The sequence below is a fragment of the Scardinius erythrophthalmus genome, assembly GCF_964197995.2.
Source record: "Scardinius erythrophthalmus genome assembly, chromosome: 1".
NCBI lineage: Eukaryota > Metazoa > Chordata > Actinopteri > Cypriniformes > Leuciscidae > Scardinius > Scardinius erythrophthalmus.
In genome coordinates this window covers 9,159,770-9,184,590 of record NC_138221.1, presented here as the reverse complement: position 1 = coordinate 9,184,590, position 24,821 = coordinate 9,159,770, and the positions used below count along the sequence as shown (strand labels likewise).

General features: G+C 46.3%; 2 protein-coding genes across 2 annotated transcripts in view; both read right to left on the bottom strand.

Annotated features, from left to right (window-relative positions):
* The window catches only part of LOC308700561 (CD276 antigen homolog), a 1,553,888-nt gene that overhangs the window by 147,374 nt on the left and 1,381,693 nt on the right, over positions 1-24,821 (bottom strand). The gene's annotated exons all lie outside the window — the stretch shown is intronic.
* LOC308693402 (uncharacterized protein) overlaps positions 1-24,821 on the bottom strand; it is a 34,030-nt gene that overhangs the window by 5,140 nt on the left and 4,069 nt on the right. Inside the window, exons 2-4 of the mRNA XM_081370289.1 lie at positions 14,452-14,763; positions 14,004-14,354; positions 13,611-13,697 (exon numbers count right to left, since the gene is read on the bottom strand). Of these exons, the coding sequence (XP_081226415.1) occupies positions 13,611-13,697; positions 14,004-14,354; positions 14,452-14,763 (750 nt within the window). The remainder of the gene's footprint in view (positions 1-13,610; positions 13,698-14,003; positions 14,355-14,451; positions 14,764-24,821) is intronic.

Below are 24,821 nucleotides of genomic sequence, written 5' to 3'. Positions count from 1 at the left end.
GTTGCGTGTCTCAGCTTCTGGTGGAATTGTTCCTGACTTCGACCTGTCGGAAATTACCTTAAAGACCAGGAAGAGAGGCCGCAGAGGAGGAGTTCGAGCTAGGAACAGTCGGTGGAGATATAAACCGGTGTTACCCGCAGTGATTATGAGGAACGTCCGCTCGTTGGTAAATAAAGTGGATGAATTGTCTGCTCTTGTGCGCTACGATCGCTACTGTGCTTTACGGAGACTTGGTTGTCCAATAAGATACCAGAGTCTCATGTTAAAATGGAAGGATTTTCACTCCTCAGACTGGATAGAGACCCGGAGAGGACTGGTAAAAAACTAGGAGGAGGTGTTTGCCTCTATGTGAACGATCAGTGGTGCCATCCTAGCCATGTTACGGTGAAAGAGAAAATTTGTGACCAGAACATTGAACTGCTTGCGGTAAGTTGCCGACCTTATTACTTGCCCAGGGAACTTTCTCATGTTATTGTACAAGTGGTCTACATTCCTCCATCAGGAAATGGAAGGCTGGCCATGGAAACAATTTCGAGAATCATTTATGATATGCAACGCGCTTCCCCGGATGCATTGGTTATAGTAAATGGGGATTTTATCCACAGTACACTCTCTGCTACCTTACCCTCCTTTAAGAAAATGGTGACATGTCCTACTAGGGATGGTAAAATCACTGACCTATTCTACACGAACATTAAGGAGATTTATGGTGCAAAGAGGCTCCTACCACTGGGGCAATCTGATCATAATTTAATATCCTTGACATCCAGATACTCCCCTTGCAATCCGAAATCAGCCCATTGGCTATAAGACTGTGTGTGTGTGGTCGGATGACGCCTGTGAAAGGTTAAGAGGATGTTTTGATTGTACAGACTGGTCAGTGTTTTTTGACGATGATGATTTGAACAGTATTTCTGACAAAGTCACCTTTTATATAAATTACTGTGTCGAGTCTGTCATTCCACGTAAACAAATTAAAATGTTTCCTAATAATAAACCATGGGTTACTAGGGAGGTTAAAGCCGCTATTAATAGGAAAAAAAACAGCTTTTTTAGTGGTGATAGAGATCAGATTAAAACTGCGCAAAAGGAACTGAAGAGAGTTATTAAACAGAGTAAAGTTAAATATAAGGAAAGAGTTGAAGAACAAATGTCTAATTGTAACACATGGGGCCTTTGGAATGGTTTGAAATCTCTTGCTGGTTATGGAACCAAAAATAACAGTGCTTGCTGGTCAGGACTGAATGTAAATGGGGTAAATATGTTTTTTGTAAGGTTTGATGACTTTGATTTCTCTGCCTCTCATGATATGATTTTAGAATCTCTTGTACAGAGTGATAATGTGGACTGTAGTCCAGCAATTGTTATTAATGAAAATGAAGTTCGTCGGCAGTTAAAGTGTCTTAAGACCAACAAAGCTGCAGGCCCTGATGGTATTCACCCACGCACTTTGAAAGTCTGTGCTGATCAGTTGTGCTCAGTTTTTCACTCAATTTTTTCTTTGTCCTTGTTTTCATCGAAAATACCTGCTATGTGGAAAACATCGTGTCTTGTCCCAATTCCAAAACATGGTAATGTGGGTTGTAGTTGTAACCTACACAGTAAAACTATTATGTGGGTATTGAATTATCTTATACGTCGACCCCAGTTTGTTAGGCTGGGTGATAAAATGTCTGACATTATTTGAACTAAAACAGGAGCTCCTCAAGGCACAGTTTTATCACCTTTTCTTTTTTCATTGTATACAGCTGACTACAGGCACACTCAGACTTCATGTTGCATACAAAAGTTTTCAGACGATACTGCCCTTGCGGGTTTAATTAATCAAGGCAATGAAGTGGACTATAGAAGAGAGGTTGAGTTATTTGTTAGATGGTGTGATGAAAATTTCCTAAATTTGAATGTGGAGAAGACTAAGGAATTGATAATTGATTTTAGAAGAAAAAAAGAAGTCATAGTACCAGTGATAATTAAAGGTCAGAAAGTAGAGATTGTTCAGTCTTATAAATATTTTGGTGTCCATTTGGACAGTAAACTGAACTGGAAGAAGAATAGTGAGGCTGTTTTTAAGAAGGCGCAATCAAGACTATTCTTTTTGAGGAAGTTGAGTTCTATTGGTGTAAGTAGGAAGCTTTTATCAGGGAATCATGGCTAGTGTTTTGTTTTATGCAGTGCTCTGTTGGGAGTGAAGTATCACTGTAGATGATAAAAATAGGATTAATGAATTGATTAGAAAGGCTGGATCGGTTATTGGCCTTAATCCTGATTCACTTGAGGTTACTGTGGAGAAGAGAACAAGGGCAAGGTACTGTACTGGGCTGCGTTCTCCGATAACGTTGTCTCTTAGCGCGCTACGAAGACTCAAAAGGTACACCTTAACTACAGGTATACATTGCCTACGTGTGTTCTCCGAACTATACCTTAGGATGTTGCTTAAGGTAAACCTTCATAAGTTCGACCTTAGCAGGTGCTGTCCATGGTGGAGGTGCTGAATAGGTTGATATCGATGCCTCGATGATCGATTGTGCGCTCTTTCCTTCACAGCGGTATAGGTAAAGTATTGAGAAAACAATGTTCCCTTTCGTGGTCACTCCGAGTTACGTCGGATGACGACGATTGGGGTTTCTCTTAGAAGCCTATCACCTTCGAGTATATAAAACGAGCCAATGGCAATGAAATGCCATGGGTCTGCGGAATTTGCATAGCGCCCACCGCAGGGGGTATATAAGGAAGTACGCTGGCAACATGCAGATATGTTTTCGCTTCGGAGCCGAGAACTTCTCCACTCCACGCAAGCCAAAAATTCTGAGTTATCCTTCTCAATCCTTCGAGACGAGCGAGCTCTCCGGTGTTGGTGTGACGGCGATTTCAGCGAGTACACACTACCCTGCTGATCTGATCAGTGATCTGGCAGTTAGTGTGATTTCTCCCTGTTCGCTTCAACATCCGCGGAGTTTTCCTCTCACAAAAAGAGCATTGCACGTGGCACGTCTTTTTAAAGATGCCTCGCCCGTGCACTTCTGGTTGTGGTCGCGATGTTTTCTTTTCTGATGGGCACAATCTCTGCTTAGCGTGTTTGGGCGTTGATCCCGCTAAAGCAGCGTTTGTGGATGACTCATGTTCTCACTGCGGGAACATGACCATCTCCATGCTGCGGTCGAGACTCAATGAGCTCGTCAGAGCGAGAGTCCCCCTACCCACACCCCGATCTACTGACTCCCCGAGAGCTAGTACTTTGGCTGGTGGCCGGGGTGACCTGAGGGTGACTGTGTGGGACACACCGCCGACACGTCCACGGTCCACACACCCCTCTTCAGCATCGGTACCCGTGAGAGTTCAAACTGAGACCGCTGGTCCCTCTACGGAGGCCCCGCGTGTTTTGTTTGGAGCTCCAGAAGAGGATGCAATGTCGATCGCTGCATCACAAGGTGGGCGTGAGTCCTCGGGAAGTGAGGATTCGGCTGTGTTGCCGCCCTCGGGCGTGCCAGCATTGCCCGAGTCTGATCCCGAGCTGACTGCCATGCTTTCCCGGGCAGCCGCGGCCATTGGGCTCGAGTGGTCCCCACCACCCGATCCAGTGCGCTCGCGGCTGGATGATTGGTTTTTGGGAGCGGCCGCTGACACTCGTCGCCGCCCAACCCCAATACCATTCTTCCCGGAAGTGCATGAGGAAGTCACGCGGTCCTGGAAGGCTCCCATGTCTTCCCGTGATCGTCCGTCGGCTTTCCTCCCCTCGATAAGGCTGATGCTTGTGGGTACACTGGGATTCCCCCGGTCAAATGTTCTGTCGCGATGCAGCTGTGTCCGGCAAGCGCTTCATCGCGTGGTGATCCTAAGCACCCATCCAAAGCCTGTAGATTCTCGTCTACTATGGTGGCGAAGTCTTACAGAGCGGCGGGACAGGCAGCTGCCTCTTTGCATGCCATGGCCATCTTGCAGGTCTACCAGGCCCAGATGCTCCGTGACATGCACGAGGGTAGGACAGACCCAGGGCTCTTCGATGAGCTGCGCGCCGCCACCGACCTCGCTCTCCGAGCGACGAAGGTGACCGCGCGCTCCCTGGGTCTGGTGATGTTCACAGCTGTGGTCCAGGAGCGACATCTCTGGCTGAACCTGGCCGATATGCGTGAGCCAGAGCGGACTCGTCTGCTCGACGCTCCCATATCCCAGGCCAGCCTTTTCGGCGGTGCAGTCGAGGACTTTGCCCAGCAGTTCTCGACTGCCCAGAAGCAGACTGAGGCGATCAAGCACATTCTGCCCCGACGCTCCGCTGCTCAGCCGTCGGCACAGAATCCTCAGCCTGCTCGCCGCCGAGGGCGCCCTCCCGCGGCTCCCGCCCCTCCCGCACGGCCCCAGCAGCAGCCTTCATCCGGCCCTTCCTGCGGCTTCCTCCACAGCCGTCTCCGGCCCCGCGGCCCGCTAAATGCCAGGCCAAGCGGCGCCCCTGAGACGGGCCACTCAGGATTGGCACTCTTTTCTGTTCAGGAGCTGGTAGCAGGGCCACTCCTTCCCCCGGTGGAGGGCCGGGGGAGAATCTTTTGTTCTCCACTCCCCGCTGCTCGTCCAACGACGAGCAGTACCCTAATGTGGTTAAAGACAGAATTGAATCCCCCAATCCTGAGCCCACAGAGTCCGAGGGCCGCAGTGCGCGCCACCCTCGGGTCCCGCCACTGCCGCCCTCCTCTGTCCCAGAGGGGCGGGATGACAGCACGCGCCGCCCACGGGCCACGCTCCTCTCATCCCCCTCTGTCGCCAGACCCCTGCCAGAGCACGCCCCCGTGGGACGCGCGCCCTCCCCTGGCCTCCTCTGGCAGGCACGGTTAATGACCGTGCCCCCGCACAGGGCCGCTATGCCACCCTCGCCGGTGCCGGTCATTCCGCCTCGCTGCCCCACCGATGGTACGTCTGTGGTTCGTATGACCCCGCTGGTGCACTTTCTGGAGGCCTGGCTAGAGCTTCCCAGATTGTCCCGCTGGGTCGCGAGAACCATCAGGCTCGGCTACGCGATTCAGTTCGCGCGATCTCCTCCCCGCTTCAGGGGAGTCCGCTTCACTATGGTCGGTGGCAATGCCCCTGTCATGAGAGCGGAGGTCGCCACCCTACTGGCGAAGGGTGCGATCGAGATTGTCCCTCCAGCCGAGATGAAGTCCGGCTTCTACAGCCCTTACTTCATTGTACCCAAGAAATCCGGTGGGTTACGGCCAATCCTCGACCTGCGCGTCTTGAACCGCTCCCTTCACAGGCTGCCGTTCAAGATGCTAACGGCCAAACACATCCTCCAGTGTGTGCGGCCGCAGGATTGGTTTGCAGCGATCGACCTGAAGGACGCCTACTTTCATGTCTCCATTTTACCTCGACACAGACCGTTTCTTCGGTTTGGGGCGGGCATACCAGTACGCGGTTCTTCCATTCGGGCTAGCCCTGTCTCCTCGCGTCTTTACGAAGGTCGTCGAGGCAGCCCTTGTTCCCCTCCGGGAACACGGGGTTCGCATCCTGATCTATCTCGACGACTGGCTGATCCTAGCTCACTCTCGAGACCAGGTTTGCGAACACAGGGACCTAGTGCTCCGGCACCTAACTCGTCTGGAGGATCTGTAAGACTTCTCGTCTGGGCCTTCGGGTCAACTGGGAGAAGAGCAAACTCTGCCCCGTGCAGAGGATCTCTTTTCTCGGTATGGAGATCGACTCGGTCGCCATGTGCGCGCAGCTTACGAGCGAGCGCGCGCAGTCACTGCTGACTTGTCTTCGCCAATTCAACGACAAGAGTGCGGTTCCACTGAAACTATTTCAGAGGCTCCTGGGGCATATGGCATCCGCAGCCGCAGTAACGCCGCTCGGATTGCTTCATATGAGACCGCTTCAGCTTTGGCTTCGCGATCGAGTCCCGAGGTGGGCATGGCAACACGGCACGCTCCAAGTCCCAGTGACTCCAGCCTGCCGTCAGTTCTTCACCCCGTGGACGAACCTCAGCTTTCTACGGGCCGGAGTGCCCTTAGAACGAGTTTCCCGGCATGTTGTTGTATCAACAGATGCCTCCACCACGGGCTGGGGTGCCATGTGCAATGGACATGCTGCCGCGGGCTCCTGGACAGGACCCCAGCGCCTTTGGCATGTCAATTGCCTCGAGTTGCTGGCTGTACGTCTGGCCCTGCACCGCTTCCGTGCGTTGCTCAGGGGTCAGCACGTATTAGTCCGATCAGACAATACCGCGACAGTAGCGTACATCAACCATCAAAGTGGTCTGCGCTCCCGCCGTATGTCGCAACTCGCTCGCCACCTCCTCATATGGAGTCAGAAGCATCTGAGGTCGCTTCGAGCCATTTATATCCCGGGAGACCTGAACCAGGCGGCCGACGAGCTGTCTCGGCTTCGGCCTCTCGCTGGAGAATGGAGACTCCATCCCCAGTCGGTCCAGCTGATTTGGGATCAGTTTGGCGACGCACAGGTAGACCTGTTTGCCTCCTGCGACTCGTCCCACTGCGACCTGTACTATTCCCTGACCGAGGGCACGCTCGGCACAGATGCACTGGCGCACAGCTGGCCGCGGGGCCTACGCAAGTATGCGTTTCCCCCAGTGAGCCTTCTTGCGCAGACCTTGCGCAAGATCAGGGAGGATGAGGAGCAGGTCATTTTGGTTGCCCCGTATTGGCACAACCGGACCTGGTTCTCCGAACTAGTACTCCTCGCGACAGCACCTCCCTGGCCAATTCCTCTGTGGAAGGACCTCCTTTCTCAGGGACGGGGCACCCTTTGGCACCCTCGTCCCGATCTTTGGAACCTCCACGTGTGGCTCCTGGACGGGACGAGGCAGGTTTGAGTACCCTACCACCTGCGGTGGTGGCTACCATCACTTCCGCTAGAGCATCGTCCACGAGACATCTCTATGCGTTGAAGTGGAACCTCTTTTTCAACTGGTGTTCTTCTAAACATCAAGAACCCCCGAAATGCCCGATCAGTGTCGTGCTTTCCTTCCTGCAAGAAGGGTTGGAGCGAAGGCTGTCTCCCTCCACCCTGAAAGTGTATGTTGCCGCCATTGCCGCACATCACGATGCAGTTGATGGTAAGTCTCTGGGAAGGCACGACCTGATCATCAGGTTCCTGAGGGGAGCGAGGAGACTGAATCCTCCTCGTCCTCCCCTCGTACCCTCTTGGGACCTCTCAGTGGTTCTAACTGCCCTGCAGAGTGCTCCATTTGAGCCTTTGCAATCTTTGCAATGAGCCTTTGCAATCAGTTCCTGTCTATGAAGACAGCGCTCCTGGTTGCATTGGCCTCCATCAAGAGGGTAGGGGACCTGCAGGTATTTTCGGTTGACGAAGCGTGCCTGGAATTCGGGCCGGCTAACTCTCACGTGATCCTGAGACCCCGGCCTGGATACGTGCCCAAGGTTCCTACCACACCCTTTCAAGACCAAGTAGTGAACCTGCAAGCGCTGCCCTTGGAGGAGGCAGACCCAGCCTTGGCACTGCTCTGCCCAGTACGCGCCCTTCGTGCTTACGTAGACAGAACGTGGTGTTTCAGGACCTCAGACCAGCTCTTTGTCTGTTATGGTGGGAAGCTGAAGAGAAAGGCTCTCTCTAAGCAAAGGTTGTCTCACTGGATAGTGGACGCCATCGCTTTGGCATACCAGCAGCAAGGTCGTCAATGCCCCCTTGGTGTGAAAGCCCACTCCACTCGTAGTGTGGCTTCCTCTTGGGCTCTAGTGCATGGCGCCTCGCTAACAGACATTTGTAGAGCTGCAGGCTGGGCGACACCCAACACATTCGCGAGATTCTATAATCTCCGAGTAGAGCCAGTTTCTTCCCATGTACTCGCTTCAACAAGCCGGTACTAGATTCTGCTCAGGTGTCTTCGCTTGCTCGCCATTCCTCTCCACGGACGGGATACGTGCGATTATCTTCTCAGGTGAGTCTGATAAGCTCTGAGTTTCCTCCAGCACTGGTTACGTCAACGCCTGAGTTATGCCAATCTGCCATAACGCAGCTTTTGCGCTTGACTAGGTGCCTCCATGTGCATGGTCCCCCCTCTGGGCGACCCCCACATGTGTATTCCACTGTAAGTCTCTTTTGAGCGTGTGTCTTTCCCTTGGCAAGCCACCTTGCCACCCCTGGGGTTTAAATATTCCACCTGCGGCTGGACACCTCAGTGATACTCCATATGCATCCCTCTGGATCATATGTGTCTCTCAAGTCCCCCCCTTATTTGTTGTGCGTAATTGCATATTTCTCCTGAGATATGCTTCCCAGTGTACCTTGGTATTCCTGTGTTAGGTAGGACTCCTTCGTTCGTGCTAGTCTCACAACAGGGAGCTCAGACTTACGCAGGGCACTGGATGACAGCCGAGGTGGCGTGATTAGACTGGAACCCCAATCGTCGTCATCCGACGTAACTCGGAGTGACCACGAAAGGGAACGTCTCGGTTACGGATGTAACCCTCGTTCCCTGAGTAGGGAACGGAGACGTTACGTCTTCCTGCCACTTCCGCTGTATCGCTGAAAAACGCCTGGGTCCAGTTTCGACTCCTCAGCGAAGACATATCTGCATGTTGCCAGCGTACTTCCTTATATACCCCCTGCGGTGGGTGGAGATACGCTATGCAAATTCCGCAGACCCATGGCATTTCATTGCCATTGGCTCGTTTTATATACTCGAAGGTGATAGGCTTCTAAGCGAAACCCCAATCGTCGTCATCCGACGTAACGTCTCCGTTCCCTACTCAGGGAACGAGGGTTACATCCGTAACCGAGACGTTCTTTATAAAGAAGCGTTTTAGAAATAGTACAAACTGCATTTATCGGGGCTCACTGAAATATGTACATGCAGAAATAAATATGAGTATGTGTTTATAATTTAGCAAGTGTGCAATCCCAAACCCTCACGGCCATAAGTGTGTTAATGTTCTCCACAACGTATGCTGATTATCCACCAGCCGTATCACATTATTGGCGTAAATCGCTCATTTGTGTAATTGGATGATTTCCTCAATAAAAGCGCAAACATGAGAGACATACCGACATTCACTATGTCGGGAAAAAAAGTCCGCAAAAAGAGATTGCCCAGCTTCACTGCTTCCGAAATGTCTATACTGCTGGATGAGGTGGAACACCACAAAGGTGTATTATTCGCTAGTTTCTGCACAACGGTCTCCAAAAAAAAAAAAAAAAAGAACTCTGGGAAAGCATAGCCATGAAATTGGCCAAAGCGAGAGGCGCAGCAGTCCGGAGAGACAGGGAAAGTACTGGTGGGGGACCCAGCTCTGTGCCTGCACTCAGTCGCGATGAGGAAAGGGCCCTGGCAATCCTCGGAGAAGCGGCCTCACAGGGTATCTCAGGGGGGATTGATCTGAGAGCAGGTGTGGATACATTGCCGCAGAGCACTTCATCTTTACCTCCTCGACCCAACACACCCTCTTCCCCTGCCAGCAGTGACAGCGCTTCTTCAGCACCGGCGTCACCACACCTGTCCGCACCTTCACTACCATTGACTGAGGTAGCCCAGCACTAGCAATCCGGCTCCAGAAAGTGTCCTTTAATCCGATGCGACTGCAGTGATGAGCTGGTGAAGCTAGAAAAAGAGAAACTACAACTTCTGCGGGGAATCGAGCAAGGGCTACAAGAGGCAAACGACATCGCCCGAGCCACGCTGGAGGTGGAAAAGGCAAAGCTTCATATTATGGAAAAGTAGTATGCTTTGTCCGAGGCACAGTTTCAAAGGCCATCAATTTCCGTTCCAATAATACTCCCAGATCAAGGTAAGGTTTTATGATGTTTGGGAGAGTGTCAAGTTGTTTTTAATCTAACTATTCTTTTACGTTACAGGTGAACCATCGCCAACCCAGTAACAGGCTTATTCACATTTTTCTGTTTTCTGTGGTGTGCCTTTTCAAATTTACTTTCAAAAGTATTTTCAAATAAAACACGATTAAAAGCAAAACTGTTGTCATCAATGTTGGGTTTGCAGATCATCTTTAAAGGAAATATCCTTTTCCATCTCATGAAAGTGTGTGTAAGAAGTTTACATTACTTTTAATTGGGGTGTTTTTAGGCATGCAAAAAGCAACTTATGAGTGACACTTTTTCCCAAGTATATAATACACCCGTATCCACATTATCAATTTTCACTACGAGGTTAATGCTGTGTATTATTATTATTTTTTTTATATATGCATGCAAAGCCAATTGTAAGTACAAATAGCACACATGCTATAGTAGGTACACAGCGCAAGGAGATCGGGTAGCCTAGGTATTGTGACACCACCTTTTGAAGTACTAAAGTAAAAAAATAAGGTGATTGGGGTTTCAGCATTTAAGTGAAATGGCATGGGAATAGGTGACAAATGAACTGTGTGCACAACTTAAATTTATTAGAGAAACACACAAATAAAGGAGGAATCTGAGTGGTCGATTTAAACAAAGAAATTGCTTGAAAAAATATTAACCAAAAATAGAGTGAATCATTTGGTGCCTCGTTTGCACACCAGCAGCGTGTAGGGCATCTCGTAATTCAGGTGGGTTGTGGAAACCTGCTTCCTCTTCCTCCTCTTCTTCCACCTCTTCTGGCAAAGCTGCACCTCCAGTAACTGCAATGTTGTGTAGCATGGCTGTAGCTACTACTACTGCACAACATCTTTGTGGCTTCAGACGCAACCCTCCAGCAGATTTATGAAGGCAACGGAAACGCATCTTCCAGCGCCCAATCGAGCGCTCCACCAAGTTGCGGGTACGAGCATGTGCAGCGTTGTAACTGTGCTCAGACTGCGTGGTGGGGTTGGTGACTGGATTAAGAAGGTATGTTCTTAGGGGGTAGCCGCTGTCTCCTAAAAAAATGCTCTGCCCAAAAACTCTTCTTTCTGCATCTTGACCCACCGCTGAATTGGCCCACACAAAGCTGTCGTGTGTGCTACCAGGCCACTTTGCCACTACGTCTGTAATCACTCCCCTGTGATCAACTACCACTTGGACATTGATAGCTGCGAAGCCCTTGCGACAAATGAAGGCCTGGTCGAGTGCTGATGGGTTGGAGATGGGAATAAGTGTCCCGTCCACAAGGCCAATTACTCGCGGGATACCCGCAATGGCATGGAAGCCTTGATGTGTCTCCATCACTTCGTGCATTGTGAAAGGCATACGTATGTAATCAGTGGCGTGGCGAAGCAGTACGTTTGTGACTGAGTGAACGCACAGCCACACTGAGGTCTTACTCAGCCCATATCCATCCCCAACAACCTCCAGAAAACTCCCCACGGCAAAAAAACGAAGAGCCCCCAGCAGCTGAATTTCGGGGCTGAGGGGGTAGCTCCGTCGAGTTTGTCTTGACAAATCTGGGCCAACAAGATGCAAGAGCTGCAGAATTTGCTCCCGTGGCAGGCGGAATTTTTTTACAATGGTCTCTTCTGACATGGTAGTCAGTGGACTAAAGTGTTCTCTTATAAAGTAGTTGACATACACTAACTGGCTCCGCGGACGGCGCCGTCTTTGATTTAAAACAAGTACTCGCTGTCTCGCTGCCATAGCTATAAAGTTTGTGTAAACTCATCTTTCTTTATATAGACTCCTAAGCCGTTTCTGTCAAATGGTTCACCAGCTGATGTGCCTTAGGATAGTAATTAAAAAAGCTAACAACCATTAGTGTATGGAAACTTTATTAATGAAAACACTTCCATACACTGGGTGTAGGCTATAACAACTTAAGTATTTTATGTGTAAAATTTTAAAGTAAAGTAAAAATGTCATTTTAATACTAAATCAGATTTTATATTAAATGTTCATATAAAATTTTCTATGTGTAATTAAACTGCGATGTAAAAAAGCTTTTTGCGTAGTGGTGGCCACTAGCGGTATGAACCGTCAGCAACGATAAGGTAAAGCTAAGAGCGCTCCAGACCAACCTTACGAACGTATGACTTACAGAAGGTATACTTAACTAAGAAGGTTTCGGAAAACACGTATTAACGATAAGGTACTTCTTAAGGTACAACTTAAGAACGACGTAGCGTTAAGGTAGTTTCGGAGAACGCAGCCCTGTACTGTAGGTTACAGTAGGGTTGCCAACATTCCGTATAATACGGAATCGTCCCGTATTTGACACATAAAAGTCTTGTTCCGTATTGAACTGATACGGAACGCACTTTGTTCTGTTTTTTTGGAGAATCAGTGCAAATCCATGACAGACACATAGCTTCTAATATATGTCAGACTATGAACGAAGACATTTGTAGGCTATGATAAGAAAAGAAACCCGACGGTGCGGTAGATACTAATTTTTCCCCTGTTTGTCTATGATCAGCGTAGCGTTTTTAACATCTTGGAACATCATCAGAGAATGCCCTTTTAATTGTTCGTTTCAGTCATTGTAAGTCACGTATCGTAGCAACGATGACGACAAGTGACAACAGCGGGAAATGTAAAAATGACTTGAATTGCTTGAATGCAGTATTTGAGTGCAATATTTTATATTTTCTTTATTAGCTGTTTTTTATGTATTATTGTTTTGCACTGGAAAGAAAGTTAACTATAATGGAAGTATACTTATATAAAGATATTTGCACTACACGTCCTTAAAATGTTGTCTATTTAAATTAAAAATATATATTTTTTGCACTGGAAAGAACATTCTAGAAGTCTAATTCTATTGAATAAGTTCGCACAAGCCTACAGAAAACTGTTGTGTTTATTTTTCTTCAAATGCAGTCTAAGCTGATGAGTTTTGAATGTTATATGTTGTATTTGTTTAAGTTAAAAATAAAACGTATTATAAACTAAACAAATCCATGGTTCATTGTTGGCAAAATGATCATGATAGCCTTTATACACTCACCTAAAGGATTATTAGGAACACCTGTTAAATTTCTCATTAAAGGAGAACTCCGGTCAATTTTAACATTGAGCTCATTTTTTTGTACATTTGGAGTGCTGTCAATACAGAGAACAACGACAAAAATCGGTGTTGCCTACACCGAGTTATTCTATTTTAAAAATTTGCACTCTGTTGACTTCAATGGGGCAAGTTTTAAACCTGCTTTTAGCCTCTTAACATCCTTGATGTGTCATTACAAGTGCACAGAAAATGTGAGTGATTCCTTCAGAGTGAACACGAGTGAATCTGACTGCAGTAGATGTGAAAGATATGTATAAAAATGATGTTATTTAAGCCAGCGCAAATACCTGTGTTTACATCCTGTTTTCGGTTGAAGCCCAAAGTAGTCGATTGCCGAGTTCACGCGCGTGATCATTGGTAACTAAACCTATGCGCGTGAACTCGGCAATCGACTACTTTGGGCTTCAACCGAAAACAGGATGTGAACACAGGTATTTGCGCTGGCTTAAAAAACATCATTTTTATACATATCTTTCACATCTACTGCAGTCAGATTCACCGGAGTGTTATATGAACACACTACTCTCACTGTTTATACTAAACATGTCCTAGAATATGCATAAGTACGCTAATTGGGACACACCATAAAAGTCCATGAAATGAAACTAAAACAACAACTCAATGTAACAATCATACTGTAGAATATGACAGTCATATTTTGATGAGTTAACGCTGAAGATAACTCTAGCATTATGCACCAAAAAGCACTGATGTGAGAAAGACAGTGATGATGTACCTTTAGAAACGTGTGTGTTTATAGTTGAGGGATCCTGAGAGTGTGTGATGTGGACTGGATTTACTGCTGTTGTTGAATCAGCTTGAGCTGTGAAGATGAATGTTAGTTCAGATCATTAATACTGTACAATATGACCATCATATTTTAACTTTGATCATCACATTACATAAAAAGTTAATATTTTTGCTGTCAAGTTTCAATTCCTTTATTATTTCCAGCATCACGTTTTGGACTGTTACTTCACTGCAGTTCATTAGTTTGAAGCAATGCTTTGAGTTACTCTTCTGTGAGAGTCAAAGAAGCTTTTGTTCCCTCAGTTTGTTCTGGTTCAGTGATACTGATAGACCTTAGTGTTACTGACATTATGAGGGTCTTCTAACACTGTTTTCTCACCTGAATACTTGACAGTGTATCTGACTGAGGTCTCGACTTGATTTCCGCGACCAAGCTGACATCTCCACTCTCTGTTGTCATCTTCATTCAGGAGTGTTGTAGTCAGAGTGATGATGAAACAGTGATCTTGATCTGATGTTGATGATATTTGATATCTGGAGTCTGTCTTCAGATCAACACCAGCCTGATTCACCCACAACAGCTCAATTCCCTCATAACTGACCAAATAATCACAGGAGAATCCAGTATATAAATACAACTGACAGGAGAGAGTCACAGAGCGGCCTGGACTGATCTCAGTCTGTGAGGATGATGATGATGATGATGATGATGATGATGGAGACACTGAAACTGAACGCAAGACACAAATCATAGACTCTTCAATCATCATCTGAGTTTAAAGGGAGAATCTGCCCTTTTTAAATTGACCACATAATCATAAACTTACCATGAAGAACATGCAGATAAACAGATGATTCAGTTTGTTTCTGTTCTTTCACATATTGTCTGCAGGTGTAAGATCCATAATCTTCTTCTGTGACGTTCTTGATGTTCAGAGAGCAGTCAGACTCCAGACTCAGTCTCTCATGTCTCTCTGTGTCTTTCTTCTTTATCCCTTTAGTAATCAGTTCAACTACTACTGAATGGCTGAATCTGTTAGAGTAGGTCCATGTAGTTGATTTGCAGTCAGAAAGAGCATTATTACAGGACAGACGCACATTTTCACCAGAACTGAAGAACACATTTACTCCACTGGTTCCTGAAACACAAGTATATATCAGTGATCATTATGATATATATTAATAAATGAACATAAAACATACCAGCATAAAAAGCAGAAGTTTTAAATCATAGTATTTTTCCTGACTTAAAGCAAACAACACACTCTCCAGAATTATGGGATGTTTATAGTATCAAAATGATTAACACGTGCAAGCACACTTATCAATGAATTTGATACATGTTGCAGAAATGTTTTATCCATGCCTTTCAACTTGTGTGTGCAAAATTCTAAATTTAATGAATGTGAAGCAATTTGTACAAATAGAGACATTTTTGTGAATACAAGGGTTTTCTTTTGTATTAGTGTATCATAATTTGCGCATGCAACAAAGAAGATGTGCATGTGTGGATCAGGTGACACGCGTGCATTCATTGACGTCTTTTCTGAGTCGATCTCATTTGATTCATTTGTATTTTGAGACTTTCTTTTCATGGTTTTTAAGCACTTCACAACCCACACACAAACAAATGAATAGGCCTGGTGCTAACTATTAATGTGTGCACAACTACCCATCTATTTGACAAATTCACAAATGTGCATCACTACATTTAAACTAATGCAATACAACTTGTGTGTGCAAAATCCCAAATCACATGAATGTGCAGCATTTTATACAAACAGAGACATAGTTGTTAATACAAAACCTCGATTTTGTATTAATGTAGGCCAGAATTTGTGCATGCAACAAGTGAGGATGAGGCGACACATGTGTGTCACGGGTGACGAATGAAGAGGCGGAACTTTTGTTCGAAAGGGCGGAACCTTTGTGCACGGTCATGATTTCCGGAGGGGAGCGCTTTCGGCGTGGGACCCGAGAGTGCTCCGGTTCCTGTAACTCCGGGCAAAAGCATTAACTGACGATTGATTCCAGGTGTGAGAAGGACGCAAATCAGCAGTGATTGGAAATCACAGGGAGAGGAAGAGATACAAAAGGGCTTCATATTCTGAACAGTGGTGTTGGTTTTTGGGGGTGTCGCCTTCGAGGTCAGTGTTGTCTGGAAGTTGTTCCTTTTGGATCGTCTTCTGTGTGTGTTTTCCAGTGTGTGCTTCAGCCGTTTGTGTCCCTGCCAACGTGGGTTCGTCAGTCGGGTGCTCCAGCTGGTTTGTTTGTTCTGGATGAGAAGAGGAATTGGATACTTGGAGAATGGAGATCGAACTATCAGTAGGAATTCATCATTAAGGAGAGATAAGTGTTATACATTACTTGGATTGTGATGTGATAGATGTTTTAGAAGGTACGATGAAACTTTACGACTTATAACTTGTCTTTTGGAGAGGATTGGACACCTTATGCTTTATTGTGGATGTTAAGGAGATTGTATTGAAGAACTGAGGATCGGAAACCCCTCCCAACGCCCTAAGCTGTGAGTTATGAAGATTTGCAGTGCTATATATTGATATAATCACGTGTGCTGTTCTGTGTGGATTGTAGTGAAACACGAGTGGGAGTGCATAGCGAAGGCACGAGGAGATCCAGCCCGTTTATGAAAATAATATCTTTTCTGTCTTGGAATCCAATGAATGAGATCAACCAGTGGTGAACTCCTTTCCATTACTTCTTTGATTAGATGAATCAGTGGATGATTTTCTTTTTACCGCTTTTGGTATTATGTCTCCAGTAGTGCCCGCTTCGGCTTTGTTGAAGCAACGATATCCATTTCTGTCCGCCTGAGCCCCGTGAAGAGAACCAGTTCAGCTTCACTGAAGAAGCCACCATTCTCTTTCCGGCTGAGCCCTGTGAAGAGAACCAGTTCAGCTTCACTGAAGAAGCCACCATTCTCTGTCCGCCTGAGCCCCGTGAAGAGAACCAGTTCAGCTCCGCTGAAGAAGCCACCATTCTCTGTCCGCCTGAGCCCCGTGAAGAGAACTAGTTCAGCTTCGCTGAAGAAGCCACCATTCTCTGTCCGCCTGAGCCCCGTGAAGAGAACCAGTTCAGCTCTGCTGAAGAAGCCACCATTCTCTGTCCGCTTGTGCCCCGTGAAGAGAACTAGTTCAGCTCCGCTGAAGAAGCCACCATTCTCTGTCCGCCTGAGCCCCGTGAAGAGAACCAGTTCAGCTTCGCTGAAGAAGCCACCATTCTCTGTCCGCCTGAGCCCCGTGAAGAGAACCAGTTCAGCTTCGCTGAAGAAAGAACCAGTTCAGCTTCGCTGAAGAAAGAACCAGTTTAGCTTCACTGAAGAAAGAACCAGTTCAGCTTCGCTGAAGAAGCCATCATTCTCTGTCCGCCTGAACCCCGTGGAGAGAACCAGTTCAGCTTCGCTGAAGAAGCCACTATTCTCTGTTCGCCTGAGCCCCGTGAAGAGGAGCAAGCCAGTGCAGTGTGGGCTAGCTGCAAGAAGTCAAAACTTTCCTTCTTTTTAATTAGTATCTATTTTAATGAAATAAAACCTTTTTAAATCTCAATCAGTCTGGTTGTCCTTTGTCTGCCTGTGTGCCCGTGGTATCGGCTCCTCACAGTGGTGTCCCAAATTCAAGAGGGGTGCAGCTGGTCTCCTTGTATTTGCCCACCCCGACCTGTGACAGTAAAGTGGCGTAGTCGGCAGGATTATCACTGTGAGTTGTAGCGGCCACAGGTTCGTCATGGCAGACGAAGAGGTGAGAGTCGTAAGACCTCAAGTTATGCCGGTGTTTATGGGCGCCCCCTGGGCACAACGTTATGGAGGACCGGGATCTGAGTTGAGTCCCCCGGACTGGAAAACACAAATGGAGTACCTGGCAAGTCTCCAAGGGTTGAGTGACACACAGAAGACAGTTTGTTTTGGGCTCCCTAGAGGGGGAAGCCAGGAGGGAGGCCCTGGCTGCGCCCAGTGCTGCAGGAGTTTCCCCAGATCCAGAGAAAGTGTCCGCTGTCCAGAGTTGGGAACCACCGAGAACTGTCCGCCAAGTAAGGTCCTTTCTGGGCTTCGTGGGGTACTATCGACGCTTCATCAAAGGCTTCTCTGGGATCGCAAAACCTTTAAACCGCCTTCTTGAGGGCACGGGGCACCCTCATGGTCGAAGATCTCCATCTGTGAATTGGGATACGGCATGTGAAGCGGCATTCCAACATCTCAAGCAGGAGCTCTTGCATTCTAGCCTACGCCGATTACACCCAACCGTTTATCTTGTACACCGACGCCAGCAATGCAGGATTGGGAGCAGTTTTAGCGCAGCGACAACAAGGAGTTGAGAGAGTCATTGCCTATGCCAGTCGGAGCCTGCATCCAGCAGAACGAAATGCCTCCAATTACAGTTCCTTCAAGATAGAGCTTTTGGCAGTAAAATGGGCTATGAGTGAGAAGTTCAAAGATTACTTGTGGGGAGCTAAAGTGACGGTGGTGACCGATAATAATCCTTTGGTCCACCTACGGACCGCTAAGTTGGGGGCAGTGGAACAGCACTGGGTGGCCCAGTTAGCCAACTATGATTACCAGCTTCAGTACTGGCCTGGCAGAGAGCATACTAATGCCGATGTATTGTCCTGACTTCCGGCGGTTGGTGAGCGTAGTCAGATGTCGCCCCTTTTCTTTTGAGCCGGAAGAAGGACTGATGGTGGGGGCAGTAGAGGCCCCTGGAACCTGACTGGATGGAGTGCCCGCTAGCTGGGGATGGGACCCCGAGCGGTGGAAGGAGCAACAGAGTAGAAACGGAGATCTGGTAAAAGTGCGTTCTTACCTGCAACGAGGCTACATGCCTGGAGCTGGGGAGAGGCAGGCCCAAACTATGGTGGTGAAGAAACTTTTTGAATGGAAGAGACTCAGTCTACGAGAGGGAGTGATTTGTCGGCCAGTTCAAGACCCTGTATTGCAGGAAACAGCATACCAGGTGGTAGCGCCAGAAGAACAGCTCCCGACTTTGTTGCAAGCTTACCACATGTACACTGGACATCAAGGACAGGAGAGGACGTTGTCCTTATTGAGGAGACACTTCCAGTGGTCTGGAATGGAAGCGACGGTTGAGGCATTTGTACAGAGCTGTCCCCGATGTATGCTCTTTAAGAGAAGGAGAGAAGCAAAAGCTCTGTTGGTTCCTATACGCCCTAGAGTGCTGTTACACATTGTGGCGATGGATTTCTTGACGCTGGGTCGACCGATGAACCGTTTTCAGAACATCTTGGTGGTAACGGACTTGTTTACCAAGTACGCATGGGCCACCCCTACCTTAGATCAGACAGCTGTGACAACTGCAAATGTGTTGTGGCAAACAGTAATTCAGCCCTTTGGATGCCCCGAGACCCTTCATTCTGATCAGGGCCCTAACTTTGAATCTAAGGTCATCCAAGAGCTGAGCCGCCTGTACGGGTGCCTAAAGACTCATACCACCCCATATCACCCCCAGGGCAACGGGGGATGTGAAGGGTTCAATCAGACCCTGCTGGGTCTATTGGGAACCCTGGAGGCCGAGCAGCAGAGTCAGTGGACGGAATGCCTCCCCTCCTTGGTACAAGCCTATAATAACAGCGTGCACAGTACAACGGGGTATGCCCCGTCATTTTTAATGTGCGGGAGGCACATGTGCTTACCAGTTGATATGCTCTTGGGGACACAGCCAGTAGAGGGAGCTCAGAGTACGACGGAGTGGGTGGGCCGACATCATCAGCAACTCCACTATGCTTACCAATGGGTCACGGACCACCTGAGTGCAGCAGCAATCAAGAACAAACGCTTGTATGATCGAACAGCCCGAGAAGCTCCCTTGTTGCCCGGAGAGTGGGTCTTGGTGAGAGATAACCGACGCCAAGGGAAGGGAAAGCTCAGTGACCGATGGGAGAACACGCCGTATGTGGTGGAACGGCAGCAGGGGCTTGACTTATCTGTGTAGACGATCCATCCCGAAAGGAAGGCTGGGTCCAGAATGAGTGCTCCATCGAAATTTACTCCGGCCTTGTCCAAATTATGCAGGACCGGTTAAGAAGGCCCCCGTAGTTCCTGTGGCTCCTGTATTCCCGCATATAGGATGGGCTGTGCTTCGTAGAATCCCTGAGCCTGAGGCAGCTGAAGCAGCCCCGCCGTCGCCGGCCCGACGGTCACAACGTGAGACTCGGTGTAGACCCCCTGAAAGGTATGGCGAATGGTCTGAAGTTAACCGGTCCTAGGGACTAGAACCGATTGGTGGGGGGGGATGTCACGGGTGACGAATGAAGAGGCGGAACTTTTGTTCGAAAGGGCGGAACCTTTGTGCACGGTCATGATTTCCGGGGGGAGCGCTTTCGGCGTGGGACCCGAGAGCGCTCCGGTTCCTGTAACTCCGGGCAAAAGCATTAACTGACGTTTGATTCCAGGTGTGAGAAGGACGCAAATCAGCGGTAACTGGAAATCACAGGGAGAGGAAGAGATACAAAAGTGGTGTTGGTTTTTGGGGGTGTCGCCTTCGAGGTCAGTGTTGTCTGGAAGTTGTTCCTTTTGGATCGTCTTCTGTGTGTGTTTTCCAGTGTGTGCTTCAGCCGTTTGTGTCCCTGCCAACGTGGGTTCGTCAGTCGGGTGCTCCAGCTGGTGTGTTTGTTCTGGATGAGAAGAGGAATTGGATACTTGGAGAATGGAGATCGAACTATCAGCAGGAATTCATCATTAAGGAGAGATAAGTGTTATACATTGCTTAGATGATGTGATAGATGTTTTGGATGGTATGATGAAACTTTACGACTTATAACTTGTCTTTTGGAGAGGATTGGACACCTTATGCTTTATTGTGGATGTTAAGGAGATTGTATTGAAGAACTGAGGATCGGAAACCCCTGCCAACGCCCTAAGCTGTGAGTTATGAAGATTTGCAGTGCTATATATTGATATAATCACGTGTGCTGTTCTGTGTGGATTGTAGTGAAACACGAGTGGGAGTGCATAGCGAAGGCATGAGGAGATCCAGCCCGTTTATAAAATAATATCTTTTCTGTCTCGGAATCCAATGAATGAGATCAACCAGTGATGAACTCCATTCCATTCCTTCTTTGATTAGATGAATCGGTGGATGATTTTCTTTTACCGCTTTTGGTATTATTATGTCTCCAGTAGTGCCCGCTTCGGCTTTGTTGAAGCAACGATATCCATTTCTGTCTGCCTGAGCGAGAGATCCAGTTCAGCTTCGCTGAAGAAGCCATCATTCTCTGTCCGCCTGAGCCCCGTGAAGAGAACCAGTTCAGCTTCGCTGAAGAAAGAACCAGTTCAGCTTCGCTGAAGAAGCCATCATTCTCTGTCCGCCTGAACCCCGTGGAGAGAACCAGTTCAGCTTCGCTGAAGAAGCCACTATTTTCTGTTCGCCTGAGCCCCGTGAAGAGGAGCAAGCCAGTGCAGTGTGGGCTAGCTGCAAGAAGTCGAAACTTTACTTCTTTTTAATTAGTATCTTTTTTAATTAAAACCTTTTTAAATCTTATTCAGTCTGGTTGTCCTTTGTCTGCCTGTGAGCCCGTGGTATCGGCTCCTCACAGTGGTGTCCCAAATTCAAGAGCGGTGTGGCTGGGTCATCTCCTTGTAGTTGCCCACCCCGACCTGTGACACATGCATTCATTGACTCGTTTCTGAGTCGATCCTATTTGATTCATTTGGGTTTTGAGACTTTCATTTCGCCAGTTTCGCCTTGCACGATCCACACACAGCTGTCTGAGAAAACCTGCTACCACTAGATGGCAGTATTCTGCTAAAACAGACAACGGCAGCGTAATCAAGCGTTCTTCCCCATTTAAGACGCTTAATGAGAGTGATATTGAAGCACCAAATTTAGTACACAATATAGGCCTACCTTATTAATAAAGCATACTTTATAGAGGCAAACAGATTACATCAGATTATGAACAACACCCATAGAAAACCATTATAAAACGCTTAACGTGCAATAGCGAGTTGCATGTTCAATAAGGCGTATTGGCTACTAAGTTTAAATATCACCGTCTTACTGGCGTTAAGCTTTTTCTTTGTAATATGCTCTATGGGAGGAAAACTACTGTATATAGCCTACAGACAAGAGCCTATGAACACGACGCGCGTTTCACATTAATGGCATTTTCCTTCCTGTTAAAAAAACCTGAAATTTCGCAGATGCGTTCATATTATAGGCTCATTTTTATCTGACTACACATTGTAAACATAATATACATCATAGAATTTGAAAATGTCTGTTTTTAAATGTTAAAGATGATTTTCGCAGGACATTTGTTTTCCCTTGACCCTTGCCACTGTTATATAGTCTTATGATGAGTTTTAACAATATGCAACCATTGTATATCGACATGAAATATTAATTGAAAATCAACTGGCCCTACGTGTGTGTAGCTGCATATTTCTACATGAGAATGCTTTAACGCGCTAACCACAGCTCGTGATGCACAAGGGAACGTCTGCCAATTCCACTATCTGCGTTAAAACGTATAATTTGTTTTAATGCAAATTACTTTTAATATTTAAAAACAGACATTTTCAAATTCCAAAGCTCCTAGAAGGTTCCTGTAAGACTGGCTTACAAGTAAAATTTGGACAATTCTTCTCTTAATGTATGTAGCCTGTATTCTGCAGAAAAATACTGTAATTCACCAAAAGCGTTTTTTCATGTTCAAAATGGTTGTAGTATGTTCCTAGTGACTAGACTAGCTTACTACAGAAGAAATCATCCCAATACGTCCCTTTATGTAGCCTATTTACACTAAACAATTATTTTTTTTATACAAAAATTACTGTAATTAACCAAACGGGTTTTTGGTGACTCACTACAGGTGAATAATGCGAAATCTCACCTGACTATCACTAGGAACGTACTACAACATGAATAGAAAAACAATTTACAGTAATTTAAAAAACTGTACTGTTCAATCGAGAAATTGGCTGGACATACAGTAGGCTAGTCAGTCTGCCCACTAGGCATTTACTATAACCTTGGAAGTATGTTCATTTGAATGAATGACTGGACGTTTATATATTTTTGACTGTGAGTGGAATTTGCAGATGGTCCCTTTACAAAATGCGGCGAATATCAAACCTAAAACTTACTTCACTGCGCTCTCGGACCGGTTGCTCTCCCATACACATGCAAAGTTAAACGCAACTGCAGAATTTCATGTTAAGCTTTTTCTTTTTAACAGGCTCAGGAAGGAAAATGCCATTAATATATACCAGGAATACCCTCAGCCAAAAATGCTGCTGCACTGCTAGACACTGGATGCTTTAGTTATTTAATATGTCACATTAGGTTGTATGTGTTAAAATTAGGTTGAATAAAATACTGTTCTTCCAGTTTCACCTCTGATATTATAAGAGTTGGGCAAGTTACTTGTATTACTAACTACAAATGACATCTTCAACAGCAGGGACGGACTGACAATCTGTGCGTTCTGGAAAAGTCCAGAACGGCCGTCCAACCGAGGGCCGTCGGCACAAAAAAAAAAAAAGTCTAATAAAGCAATATGAACAGCCAACAGCAGGGGCATTGATCACATATATGCTACGTGTAAAAAACAACAACTGAGGAAGAAGAGTCGGCCTATAGCCACTGACAGAAAGTTAGTTTTATAAGGCTGCACTTTTAAATTTGCTTACATTATATTTGAATAGCAGTGGTCTCCAACGTGGTGCCTGTGAGTTGCCCGCTAAACACATTCTATAAATAGCCCCAACTTGCTGTCGGGGTTGCAGACTTCGAATGGTATAATTTTGCGACCTTTTTAACTAAACGTTTCAATTTGAACTTTTGCCTCTACAAAATTACCCAACTCTCTTTGATTGTACGCTGTCATTTGCGTTGCGTATGAGAAACATCAAACGGCAAACGCTCAAAAAGCGGAATAAAACTTGTTTGATCTGAGCAGCGCATTATTAGCTCGGCCCAAAAAACAGCGATCGCGGACAAAGCAGCTGTGCGGGCTGACCTCGATCACGCGAACATTAGGTTATTACACAGAGATGTAATCCTACATTTAGGACTGACTTTAAAGTATTATTACTGCTATATAAATCATTCAATGGCCTAGGACATCAATACATTGCAGATATGCTCACTGAATATAAACCCAACAGATCACTCAGATCACTAGGATCATATCAGCTAGAAATACCAAGGGTTCACTCTAAGTATGGTGAATCTGCTTTTAGCTATTATGCCAGCCGCAGCTGGAACCAGCTTCCAGAGGAGATCAGATTCGCTCCTACTGTAGTCACATTCAAATCCAGACTCAAAACACTTCTGTTTAGCTATGCATTTACTGAATGAGCACTGTGCCAATGTTCGTCCGACTGTTTGTACTGTACTGTATTTTATTTTTTATTTTTCTAAACTGTTTTAATTATTCTTATTTCTTTTTATTATTTTAATTTCTTCTATGTAAATCACTTTGAATTGCCATTGTGTATGAAATGTGCTATATAAATAAACTTGCCTTGCCTTGCAGAGATGCGCGATCCACCGAGAAGCATTTCAATTCAGCGCAGAATTCTCTATCTATAAACCCACAGATGACTAACTTATGTGATTTAAGCTTGTAAAAAGCCAGATGAAACAGCGCTGATATTCTCAACATATTGACGCAAAAAAAAAAAAAACAACAACAGGCGAAACATTGTTCCGAGAACAAACCAGTTAGAAGACATTTCACCCCACAACTTATGAATTAACTTTAGTAAAACAAACTTTTTTGGCAGAAATGTGCCTGTATGCATATTAAAAATACTGTTATATTAATATAGTCATGTATAAATGTATTAAAGGGGTCATTAACTGGATTGTTTTATTATTTTATAATGTTGCCTGGGGTGCCCTTATAATGTTAGTATGATTTTTACATCAAAAATTGTCATAATTTATAAATAAAAGCCATTTTTCCAAGCCTGATTTCAGCCTCAGATTTGAACGCTCTGTTTTAAGGGGCGTGTCTGCTGTGAGACTGCAGTGCAAACGCCCACTGCTGTGATTGGCTGACATGCTTGCATATGAACTATTTTTGCTTGTTTTTACTATTACAGCTATTGAGATTAACAAATCGTGAAAAGAATCGTTTAAAGCATTATATTTAAATCTATTCCATCACATGAAAGGTTGCAGCATGATGAGCACTGACTGAGCGGATGACAGACAGT